At 39.5% G+C, this 13,443-nt stretch overlaps 1 protein-coding gene across 2 annotated transcripts in view; it reads right to left on the minus strand.

The window, feature by feature from the left end:
* Positions 1 to 13,232, minus strand: part of SP3 (Sp3 transcription factor) — a 50,664-nt gene extending 37,432 nt beyond the window's left edge. The window contains exons 1-4 of one of the 2 annotated variants that reach the window (XM_063094845.1): positions 13,101 to 13,232; positions 12,346 to 12,497; positions 11,771 to 11,896; positions 2,677 to 4,036 (exon numbers count right to left, since the gene is read on the minus strand). In XM_063094845.1, coding sequence (XP_062950915.1) covers positions 2,677 to 4,036; positions 11,771 to 11,896; positions 12,346 to 12,497; positions 13,101 to 13,107 — 1,645 coding nt within the window. In that variant the 5' untranslated portion in view covers positions 13,108 to 13,232. Of the gene's footprint in view, positions 1 to 2,676; positions 4,037 to 11,770; positions 11,897 to 12,345; positions 12,498 to 12,882; positions 12,933 to 13,100 lie in introns of those variants that run through there. The other variant, XM_063094851.1, reaches the window with a different exon arrangement.
* Positions 13,233 to 13,443: the final 211 nt, after the last annotated feature.

Consider the following 13,443-nt stretch of genomic DNA (forward strand, 5'->3'; position numbering starts at 1 on the left):
AGCATCAAAAATAACCTATTTGTTAATATCATCATCCATCTCATCAGAAAAACGTAAGAACTAAGAAGCTATCAAGCTCATTTGCATTTTCCAAAATTCTAACTTCCATTGGAAAACCCAAATTTTATCATTGGCAGTAAATACTGTCAGGTTTTTTTCCTTTAAATGACAGGCTCACTCCATTTTGGGGGGAAAATATCTGTCACTTAAATACATGAGTCTCAAAAACTATAGTTTATCAGTCGTTCTTGCAAGTAAAAACAATATTTCATAAAAATGAAGTATAACTCAGTATGCAACTCACACAACTGCATAACTGGAAAAATGTGTTTTTCAAAGACAATTATTTTGGTATGCAGCAGAAATGCTTTACTAAAGAATACTTTCCATTTTGTCATAAGATTATTAAAAAGACATGCAGTAGGGAACTGCAAATCAAAACTACAGTGAGATACAACTACACACCTACTATGATGGCTATAATCAAAAACATGATCAATAACAAGTGTTGGGGATGTAGAGAAATTGAAACCCTCATAACATTGCTGATGAGAATGGAAAATGATAGTCTCTGGAAAACCAGTTTTGCAATTCCTCAAAAGTTAAACATAGAGTTACCATATAACCCAGTATTCCACTCCTAGGTATATACCCAAAAGAAAACATAAATCCACATAAAAACTATACGTGAATGTTCATAGCAGTATTCATAATAGCCAAAAAGTGGAAACTACACAAATGTCCATCTCGACAGATAAAAATTTAGTATAACAATACAATGGAATATTATTCATCCATAATAAGAAATGAAGTACAGATACACGCTACGACACAAATGAAACTTGAAAACATACTAAATGAAAGAAACGAGACACAGAAGGCCAAGTATTATACAATTCCACTAATGAAATAACAGGCAAATCCAAAGAGACAGAAAATAGATTAGTGATTGCCAGGGGCTGATGGGAAGGGGAGTGAGGAATAAGTGCTAATGTGTATGGGCTTCTTTTTGGGGAGATGAAAATGCTTTAAAATTAGATGGCGATGATGGCTGTACAAGCCTGTGACTGTATGAAAAACCACTGAATTGTATAGTTTAAAGGGTAAACTTTAATGTATGTGAATCACAACCCAATAAAGCTAGTATTTTTAAAAAGATATGCAGTACTCAAGCGTCGAGATTTAGTAAAAATAACTATTTTTACTCGTTCATCAAGGTCATTCTTCAGTAAAACGGGATTTTTTTCTTTAACTGCAAATGTATTGTCACGAAGAATACAGCATCTATGTACAGTCTGATGCCACTGCATTCATGCTAAGACACCAGCAGTTTTATCCACCATCAGTGAAAGTGTCAATGCAGTGAAAATGACAAAATAACTTCTTAGTATTATTATGAAACATAGTTTGACATGAAAACTCTGAGAAGGTCTCAGGAATCCCCAGGGGTCCACAGGTCACACTTTGAGAACTGCTGCTCTAAACCAAGCTTCAGAAGGCTCAAATGCAATTAAAGGAGTTCCAAATACAAATCTGAGGCTCCAGAACAATTCCAATTTTCTAAGCACATATCACAAATTTCTCAAAAGAAAAAAGGTAATCTTTAAATTGTGATGGGAGTTATTTCAATCAGTTTGTAATCACTGACCCAGTGGAAGGTGTAATAATACAATCTCCATGGAAACCCAAATACAAGAAAGGTTAAAGTAATAAATTTTAAGATTTAGTGCACAACAAAATAGTCCATAAAATGTTATCTAGACAGATAACATTACAGGTGAGAATCCCTTATCCAAAATGCTTAGGACCAGAGGTGTTTTGGATTTTATCAGATGTTGGAATACTTGCAGAATATATACCAAGATGAGCATCCCTAATCCCCAAATCCAAAATCCAAAATCCAAAAAGTTCCAATGAGCATTTCTCCTTTGAATGTCATGGTGGTGCTTAAAAGGTTTTAGATTTTGGAGTATTTCAGATTTTCTAATTAGGGATGCTAAACCTGAAATGGGATGATGATGATGCTGTCTCTTTTAAACCTTACTATTTTAATTCTTGCACAACATTCAAAGAATAGATTTCTGAAATTTCTACTCATACTATCAACTATTTCCAGCACAACTAAGTTTAATGCCCGCCATGGAACCAAAAAATTTTAGATCTGGAAGGTATCCTAGATACAGTTACCTAGTCCAACACTCCCACTTTACACAATGAGGAAACCGAGTTTACAAGAGAAAAATAACTTGGCCAAAATCACTGTTGGCTAGTGGCTGAGACAGCATAAGTAGTCTTTAACTCTCAGCACCACATGTTCACTATGCCAAACTGATTTCCCAACCAAACAATGCATAAAATAGTTAACCCACATCACACCAAGGCCAACCAAGACACTGTATCTGCCAAAATTTTGGAATGCCTGACAACATCAATCAGATGTCAAAACAAATATAAAATTGTTGTAAGGAAAAGCTACAAATGTAATTTGTATACTAGAAAAATGAATCCTTAACTTCAAAAACTACAAACTTTCAAAGAAAAACAATTTGGAAAATATCTTGATGTCTATTTTCATACAAACATAGAAAGCCAGATGCTGATAAACACCTGAAGCAAAAAATTTCCCTATATATTACCACTGAACTTATTTATGGCATGACATAACTTAAGACTCACCTGCAGGACTGTCAGCATTCTCTCCTGGATGTAGCTGTATACCAGTAGAATCTATAGAGTTTACTGTAACTGTCTGTAGATTTGGCAACTGACCAGTGCTTAGACTAACTGGAGTTGAAGTCAAGGCTCCACCTGCTGCAACTTGACCAAGTGTGAGCGTCTGAACAGGCGTCAAAGTTATTTGTTGGGCAGCAGTATTCTGTATTTGCAAATTCTGCAAGTTCTGGACCCCTTGTACTTGAAATGTTTGCCAAGTTATCTGTCCAGAAGGGGTCACTGTCTGTGCCTGAATTAAAAAGGTTCCAGGATTCAGCTGCAACTGAAGATTTTGCAAAGCCTGTTGTGATATATTTTGACCACTGGCTTGCACACCATGGATTGTCTGTGGTGTAATACCTTGCACAATTTGGGCTTGACTGGTTGGCTGCTGAGACTCTTGAAGTTGTAGATGTTGTACAACAGGCTGTGCTGTAGAAACCTGAATATTCTGAGCCTGTGTCTCTTCAGAAACAGGCGACTGGATGTAATTTCCCTGAAGATCTGAAGAATGAACCTGCCCACTAGAAGTAGTCAAGCTGTTTGCGTTTTGTTGTAATATACCTGTACTATCTATCGTAACAGGCAATTGTGATGAAGAGGACGTTGGCACAAATAAATCTGTATCAGTATTAGTTTCATTAATATCAGGAGAAACCCGCTCACCAGTCCTTTCTGAATTGTCTGAACTATCCATAGCTTGTCCTGTGTTTATCAAATGTCCATCAGCATTAATGCCTGCAGTCATTGTCTGAGAACTGCTCGAGAGTCCCAAAGAATCTAGATCGACACTATTGATTGGTACAAAGGTAATATTGCCTGGCAGACCAAGAGGCACATTAGCAACTACTTGGGTTTGGCCAGGAAAAGATGAACCACCAATCGCAACTCCCTGAACTTGGACTTGACCAGTCTGTGGTATGAGATTCTGGATATTAGCAGGAGGTGTTCCAGAGGCAAGTAAAGTTTGATTAGAGCCAGGAATGATCTGAATTTGACTGCTTTCTTGATTTATACCCCCATTATCTGAAGAGCCTGTGAAACCAATCTGAACCTGCTGACCATCTGTTGACTGAATTTGTGGTATCACTTGATATTGAACATTGGACACTGAACCATTTGATGAATCTGATCCTGGAGCAACTGAAAATATTTGTTGATTCTGCAAATTCTGAAGAGGAAGGACATACTGCCCACTTGAAGTAGTAGCACTTGGAATCTGTACTAGATTACCAGCTTCATCTTTTATAGTTGTAGGTGTGGCAGACAAAACCTCCCATCGATTTGGTGCTCCTCCTAACTGTGCAGAAGCCAAATCACCTGTCTGGATTAAGAAAACAAAAATTGTGTGATATACCTGTGGTAAATTTAAACCAATTTTCAAAAAACTCTGATAACTAGTATAAATCCTACTACTTAAAAATAAGTTATCTTAATAACGTGATAGAATTCAAATACAGAAGCAGTATTATAGAACTACAATAATTATCATTTCCAGTTTTTTTAGTTATTGCACAGACAGCCCATCCTATCTGAGCAGGGAGGAAAAATGTCAATCAGAATATTCTTTGTTTTATGACGACAAACTGATTTTCTAATCCCTGATCTATGATCTCTAATGCTATACAGTTTTTTGTTTAAAAAAAAAAAGGTGAAGGTAGCTAGAAAAGATTATGAACAGTTCAAACCAAATACACCTCAACTACTAGAGAGAGTTCAAAAAATATACAACCCACTAAAAACATATGACTAAATCAGGTGCATTATGTTTGTGTATAAAAAAAAAAAAAGAAACACTACTACAGTGTTATCAAATCATCTGAGTTACAAAAGTAAGATTATTATTGCTATAAACCTTAAATCAAATAATTAAAGTTACTCTTTTATGGGACATATTAATGTACTCGAGAGTAAACTCATGGCTAGGGCTATTCCATTAGCAAGTCATCACACATTATTTTTCCCATGAACTACTAGAAAAATATGAGACTTTAAAAAACTTAATGAGGAAAAGTTATTGACCCATGACCACACAGCAAAGTAGCCCCATCTGAAAGGTTTTTCTAGAATCTTAAAGCTGGAAAATATAGACTGTGGTTTTACATACCTATTCTAAGTTTGCAGTAGAATACCAGGCATACACATTTTGCATTCTGGGACCTGCTAGAATCTCAGGTATCATGCCTATAGTTTATGAACTAGACAAGATTGGAAAAACACCACTATTTAGAAAACAATAAAATTCTACACGTCAATGTCAGAGAGTAGATTTTTTAAGGAAATAACACTAATGTCTAACATTTGAGCTTTTCTTTTATATGCCAAGTACTATACTAAGGGATTATAAGATTACGTCATTTACTCCTTAAAACAATCCTGAGGCAGGTGTTACTTTTATCACTATATCACAGATGAGAAAATTGAGGGATAAAAATCACATAGCTGTCAAAGGGCCAAGAAAGGATTTAAAACTTGCTAACCCTAGTTCCAGAACCCAGGCCCTTAAACACTATACCATATCTGTCCCCCACTAAGACCGTAAAGACATGGGAAAGAAGACCCTATATGAATTATTCACCATCAAAATAAAGCCATCCCTATACCACTTCTAGATTTATCTGATTTTCTGTAACTCGACATATCATAGACAATGAGAACATAAGCATATCTAACCCAGCAACATCAACCTAGGATCTGTGACCGGGCTTCAAGAGATCTCTGAATCCTCTAAAACAGCAAAACAACTTTTTGAGAAAGTGCAATTTGGCAGGGGGAAGATGACCTAGATTTTCATCATATTTTCAAAGGAAGTCTGTGACCATAAAGAAAGGTTAAGACAGGACTGGCCGGTCAGCTCAGCTGGTTAGAGTGTGCTGCTGATAATACGAAGGTCTAGGATTTGATCCTTGTACGGGCCAGCCACCAAAAAATAAATAAAGACGTTAAAACAAATACTGTACTTTTAAAATAAGCCATTCCATAAAATTTAATGCAAATATTGTAGAACTAAAAGATCTTAAGTTTCTTAAAGAAACTACCTAATTTTCATATGGACAAAGTTGAGAAGTGTGTATTTCAATGGATGAACCACAGTTTAACAACTCAATTCAAACATTTGAATATAACTGCCAAGATGAAATAAGCATTTGTGAGTGAACCCATGAGATACACAACCCCTTTTTTCAAATGGTTCACAATCTAAGCAGACATACAAATACATACCAATACAATGTGAAAAGTGGTATATACTAGCCATTTGATCAAAATACTATGTGGAAACAAATAAGATTAAAAAAAAGATTTCACATAAGATATGAAATAATACTAGAATAAAATTTAAGATTTTACTGTGGTCAGTTAGGAAAGAGAGGCATTAACAAAGATTTAGAAACAATAAAAATCACAGACAAAAAGAAACCCTAAAGAATAATATACAGTTCTGAGTTAAAGAGAGGATCCAGAAAAGACTCATATTCATAAAGAAAAATAATGGGGAACAGGACTAGACAGTTTTATCAAGGCCTATAAATGGCTTTGTAGATCCTACTAAATTGTTTGGACTTTATCCTGCAGATAGTGAATGAAAGCTATAAAAGGTTTATAAGCGAGTGGTGCAATCACATCTGTGTTTTATAAAGATAAACTAAGACCCAGTGACGGAAACTCAAAGAAAAGCATAAGAGACTAAAGACAGCGAAAACTGTAGGACCCAATACAAATCTCTAGGCCTGAACTAAAATAGTGATGTCTTTTAAATATAAACACTTAAATTTTAAAATGACATTAAAGTCGCGTGTCATTCTTCAACTTCAACCTGGTATAGAAATTACAAGCTTGAATCACCTTCATAACATTACAGTACTAATTTGTTTCGTTTCAGTCCCTTGGCATTTTAAGTAAAGATATTACAATCTAGACTTTAAATTAAAATCTGCACTAAAGTATGTCTGAAATCCAAACCATATCTTCTTGTTATTGTTTGTCTGCAGAACTGAATTTTTTTCTTCCCAGATTACATTTACAAGTATTCAACTTTTATAAAAGAATATGGTATCTCAGACACAAATTAATTTTAAAATACTGGCATTTTGTCCCTCTTCCTTTCTTCAAAATAGGTCAAATAGGGCTGGCCAGTTAGCTCAGTTGGTTAGAGCGCAGCTTTATAACACCAGGGTCATGGATTCAGATCCCCGTACCCACCAACTGCCAATAAAAAGTCAAATTTGTGGCATCTAAAGCTTTTTTTATTTTTTATAAAACATTAATAAAGGCAGATATTCAACCATCATGAACAGCTTTATAGTCAAGACATTCATTGAAAATAAATACAACTACTCAAATGACAAGTCTGAGTAAATATTTCTGAAGTCACCCCTCTCCAAAAGCTAAATAAAAATAAACTATAGTACCATTTTTCCCAGTAATGAAGGCCAATGATTGAAGGGAAATCTACAAACCTAGGACAAAATGATGAATTCTGAACTTTTTTGAACACACCTAAGGCAAAAATATGAAAAATACCTATGAAGCACAGAAATAAAAAAAGAAAACAGCAACAGATAATTTAAGCAAAAAGGCAGGCAAGAAAAAAGGGTTTTTAAAATGTAATAAATTTTCAGTTTTAAAAAAATTGCTAAATATTGTTTTTTAAATGGAATTTAAAAAAACATCTTTCTTGAGGGGCTGGCCTGTGGCTCACCTGGGAGAGTGTGGTGCTGACAACACCAAGTCAAGGGTTAAGATCCCCTTACTAGTCATCTTTTAAAAAAAAAACACCTTGAATCAAAAAACTACTAGACTTTGATGATCTAAACTAAAACTATGCCTGGGGGCAGAGAATATATTACACTGAAAGGAAAAAACTAAGAACTGAGTTCTAGTCCTAGCTAGAACTGTGGAATCATGTGATTTAGAGCAAGATTCAATTTCCTCATGTTAACAATGGAAAAAATATTACCTTGCAGGGTCATAAGAACCAAAAAGAAAATGTTAAGTTTTATAAAGTATAAAAGCACTATGCAATCTCAAGGTATCACTATGATTACTAAGATTATGAGAACAGATTTGAAAAATATCCATTAGATGCCTAGCAAAATTCATGGCACAAAGTAAGATCAATATGTATCTACTAATTTTAAAGGTATTTTACTTTAAAATCATTGCAAAGAAAATGATAGAAATGGATAGAATGATATACAGAACTGGTTGAATAAAACTGACTTTGAGGTATTAGAGCTTTCTATGAAAAACTCAACCAATTTTGAACCTATTTATTTCCATAATTCCACAATGAATAAGCCCCAGATATTTTAAAACTACAAAGCCTTTTCAGCCCATTCATTTGTAAAACTTTTATCAGCAACATACCACTAAAAGAGATAAAGTACACTAACTACCAAATGGGAAAAAGAGAAATTAGAAAAATCATCTAAGACCAGAAGCAAGTTATATAAGTTTGATGTTAGACGTTGTAAACACTATACAACCAAAGGAAGAAAGACACAAAAACAGACAACCCAGAACTAATATTCGGTTTAGGTGTAAGCTAACTTTCCACATAAGCTTACTAACTAAAAGAAAAAAATTACCAGTGTTTCTTTCAGTAACTCTAATATTCTTATTGGACAATTAACAAACAAAACACCATCCAACATGGAAGTTGGCATTATTGTAAAAAGCTGTAAATGAAGGCACTCTATATGTTTATACATAAACATAACCACGCTATGAAAGGGACCCAACATACAGCATCCCTAGGGTGAGGGAGGGTTGCACCAGCAGTGATGCTGCTATAACAATTAATTACAAGGGCATTCTCCAGTACAACCAGGTGTAAAAATGGGGCAGAGGGGGCAACGAGAGTGTGTATATTGTCTGAGGTAATACCTGTAGAAAGGAAAAAAGAAAAAAATTCACACCACTTAGTGCACAGCATTTGTAAAGGATTAGTAACTTCTCAGTTTGCACAAATGGCTTTGTGAAAGCCAGAAATAGGCAAGGAAGGAGTATAACTGGAAACAAGAAAAAGTGTGAAACTAAGGTGGAAACAAACTAAGAACCATTCTTAGGCAAATCCTCAAGTTTCTTAAAATCTTCAGGGAACACTAACAGAACTCAAACAGACTTTAAAACCAACTAGCCAATGAATTAACCACAATGACAGCAAGTCTTATTTTAAATGACGGTAAAAATGACCTTCTTTTGAAATAAGCTACTACTCATTTTTTAACTCACTAATATTTATGGCCAAAATTAATAAACACTAAATTTACAACCTAAAGCAAACATCAGGCAATGACTTTCATAATATTTACTTGTTCAGTTTACTTCACTAAGGTACAAATGAAACAAGCACATTAAATAATCCATGAGTTCATACAAATGCAAATTGGACAAGTTAATACTTGCATAAATTTCCTGCTTTATTACTAAAATTAACTATACAACGTTTAGTTAAAAAGTACAAAGGAACCTTACTATAAAACCATTTTGGGGAATCCATGTTGTGGGATATTATAGGTGAGTTGCTTTGTGATTTGACCTCTTCAGCACTACACCGAGGGTAACTAAACATTATTAGCCAGGATCCTTTTTACAAATTCCAAATTCAAAATTATATTAAAAGCCAATCTTCGGAATGTTGGCTTTTCAAGGCCCTTTTAAAAATCTTAAATTACTAAGCTAAACAGGCATGAAGTTGAACTGTACGTGTATATTTCCACTTGATTTTAAATACATTACTATACGCAATGTTACATTCTGGATTGAATCTCGGAACAGAAAATGGACAATTAGTGGAAAACTGGTAAAATCTCAAAAGTCTATAGTTAGTTTAGTCAGTAATATAATATCAATATTAATTTCCTAGTTTTGACAACTGTACCATGGCTAACATTAGGGGGAGCTGGGTGAAGGGTACATGGTAATTTCCAATTTTGTAAATCTAAAATTATTCCAAAATACAACTTTTAAAAAACACAGCTACAAAAAAGTTCTCTATATAGACCTCTCATGATTCCCATTAATATGAGTAATTAAAATAAGATCATCAGCTAAGCACATTTCTAAATGGTAAAAAAATGTCCATGAACTCACATAAATTTTTCTTTCATTTTTCTGAGAGGTACTAAAAAGTGTCTGAAATTCACCTTCGCACTGGAAAAATTCTTCTATTTGCTAAGTCAAACACATACAAGACAGTCTTACCAATTTTACTCTAGGTGGAAATGTTTATGCACAGGTACCAAACATACAAAAAAGTGTATGTTTTGAAGTTTTTCTGGCAAAACTATATCTTCATTTTATTATTATTGACAAATTATGATGTATTTGACTGACAAATCTCAGATTTATCAGACTGATTCTAGCATGTTCATCTGGTGGCAAATGTGTTGTCAGTAGTGATTTCGTAATTCAGAGGAGATGAAGAAGCATGGAAACAACTTCCCTACAAGTTCATGACCACAACTGGCTACAGTTGGAGACAGTATTCTATTCCTGGGCCTGAGACACACACATATTTATGTACGTACACATATTTTTCATCCATAAATTCCTTCTTTACTTCTCCCCTCCACCATCTGTAAGCTGGTATCTAAACTTACGAAATTACAATTATAAGAAAATTTTTGTTCTATTTAAAATATAAAAATAAGAAAAGTAGAAACAATCTGCTTTTCAATTTTACTTCTACAGTCTTTTTTTTTTTTTAAATAAACAGTCAATTTGTTTTCATGCTTTGAGACTGCAGGGATATAGTTCATTAAAAAGCTTCCAATCTATGAGAATGTTTAAAAACAACAATGCTTCTCACAAACATAATTTTATGTGTTTACATTTTCACATCCCCCGTAGTATACTTTGAAGCACTAAAATTACATATAAAATATTTACCAGTAACATAGCTTAACTTTAGCTTAACTTTTAATGCTCAGACATACTATTTGCTGCACACTATACCATATATCAAACTTTTCTGTCTATAGTGCTGATTCAAAACATCACTAATCAATGCTTATAATCTACCTCCAAAAAAAACCCCCAAAACTGAGAGCGGTTTCAATTATTTTAATAACTGAACACATCTACAAGTTAAACTAATGCAACCGCAATGATCCCCCAAAATATAACACCCACAATAAAGTCTAAAAACTGTTCCTAGCTAATCTGTATTAAGTCCTCTAATAGTGGCCAGTTCCTCCCCCTGCCCCAGACACTCTAAAAACACTACAAAAAGAACCCCACCGCATCCTACCAGACTAGAGATCATAATAAAATGAAAATAGTTTTGCCAACCAAATTCAACTGTAAGTATGGTATGCGTTAGCATGCATATAAATACAATTCCTTATACGTACTTTTGTTTCTAACACTGATATACTCAATTTCAAAAGCTAAAGTACTAAGTAACTTTGCTAATCTCAACGATCGCTAAAGTTTCACTTACCCCACTTATGAAAAATTACTGCAAACAAATCAGCAGTCTACAAAAACTAAAATTCAGCAATTTTGAACGGTCACTAAAATAGCACTCAAAGACTGTTCAATCTTGCATACGAAAAAGTAATTCAAAGAATAAATCTTCATTTTTTTTTTTTTTTATAATTCACGATCTGAATCAGTAAGACCTAGTATCTTCCAGCAGAAAAAGGTCCCGGTTCAAAACATACTAAAAACTAAAGACACTGTCTCTTCAGTTGATACTATCTATGGCCGATAGGCTGTGCTTGAGAATTTTGTAGTATTCGGCGAAGGAGTTTTCTGCACTGATATGAATTGCTCAAACATCCATTTTGGAGCCCTCTACCCCCGCCCTCTCAGACTTCATTTTGTAGAGAATTTTGAGCGAGGTGCCGCAGTGACAATTTCGAGAAAGACTGGGCTGGCTTCGGATCCAAACAGGGATGCGACCGAGCAGTTAAGGGCGCCGTGCTGGGCGACCCGTGCGTTTCGGGGGAAGCGCGGGCGCCGGGCAGGCCTCTTTTGGGCGGGCGCGCCGCAGGCCCAGGATGGCGGGCGCAGGGCCTCGGCGGGGGCGGGCCGAGCGCGCGGGACTTACCGCTCCGGCGGCTGCGGCGGGGGCCCCGGCGGCAGCGGCCGCCTCCTCCTCGTCGTCGCCCGGCGATGGCGGCCCTATCTTGCTGCAGGTAGCGGCCAGCAGAGCGAGCGGTGACGGCTGAGTGTCCTACCCCCGATGGGCGGGTTCAGAGAGGGAGACAGGGGGAGGGGGTGGCGGTTAGGGCCGGGCCACCTCTCGCACAGGAAGTGCGACTCGGTCCTCGCCGGCTGCGCCCGGGCGAGCGCCAGCCCGCGCTCTCCTCCGCCTTCTGCCCTCGCCTCCGGCCCGTGTCCTCCCGCTCGCACGCACCCCGACACCCCGGCCGCGGGCAGGCGGGCTGCGCGCCGGGCCTCCCCCTTCCGCCCGGAACCCACCCCGGGAAGGCCGCACACACTCACACGCACAAAAAGGCGGCGGGCGGGGGAGCGCGGGCGGGGTCGGGAGCGTTGGCGCCTCGGGCGGGCAGCTCCTGGGGCGGGGGGAGGGGAGGGGAGAGGCGCGGAGGGAGGGGAGAGGCGAGGGGAGGAGAAAGCGGCGCTAGGGGGGAGCCGGGCCGGGGCTCAGCCTCTCCTCACCTGGGCCGCCGCCGCCGCCACCGCGCCGTTTCCGTGCTGTTGCTGCTGCTGCTGCTGCTGCAGATACTCGCCGTGGCCGCCGCCGCTGCCGCCGCCGCCGCTGTCCACGTCCAAGGCAGCCATTTCCTCTTGTTTCACGGGCTTTTCGGGAGCTGCAGGCACAGCGCGGGGGGGTGGAGGTGGGAGGAAGGCGGGTGGAGGAGAGGGAGGGGGCCCGCGGGCCGAGGCGAAATTACTCCGAAAGCCCTGACCGAGGCCCCTTCCCCTCCCCCACCCGCCCCCCGGCGGCGGCGACTCCCTCCTCCCCTCCTGCTGCTGCCCCCGCCCGCCGCTGCCTGTAACCCTCCTCCTCCTCCTCTTCCCTCCTCCTCCTCCTCCCCGCGCTGCCCCTGCCCCCTCTCCTCTCCTCTCCTCCCCTTTCCCTTCGCGCCGCTCGCTCTCACTCGCGCTCGCTTCTCTCGCACCGTCAGTCACTCACACACGCCCGCCTGCGCCCGCACACAAGGGGATGTGCTCCCGGCGGACCGGGCCGCTCACCCGGGGCCCGGCGGGGAAACGGCGTTGCTGGGGCTTGAGGGGTGGACGGTGGCTGGCGGGGAGGGGAGGGAGGCGGAGGGGAGTGCGGCTTTCTGCCTCTCACAGACACTCGGTCGCACACTCGGGGTCGGGAGCCGGCGGCGGCCCCGGGCTGGCTGTGGTCGGCGGCAGCAGCGGCGGCGGCAGCAGCAAGGGTTTTCTCTCTCGGCTTTACGTACCGGTCATAGTGTGTTTAGGGCACCTCAGGCGGGGCTCCCCGCCGCCTTACACATGGTGAGGAGCGAAGGCGGCGGCGGCGAGAGAGGATGCGGGAAGCGGCGGCGGACACGGCCGGAGCGGTCCGGGGATTTTTTTTTCCTATTTTGATTGACTGTGCGGGAAACACAAAAGGTGGAGCCTCCAGCCCAAAAGGGGGGAAGAGGGTGACAGCCCGCCCGGAAGTCCCGCCCCTCTTCTTCGCCCTCATTCGCCACCACGCTCTTCGTCGGCTGTGCTCATTGGTCTGGATACCCGTCCGTTGCTCGGCCAGGCGGCGCGCTTCCTGTTTGCCCCCCGGCTGGA

The sequence above is a fragment of the Cynocephalus volans genome, chromosome 1 (genome assembly GCF_027409185.1).
Source record: "Cynocephalus volans isolate mCynVol1 chromosome 1, mCynVol1.pri, whole genome shotgun sequence".
NCBI lineage: Eukaryota > Metazoa > Chordata > Mammalia > Dermoptera > Cynocephalidae > Cynocephalus > Cynocephalus volans.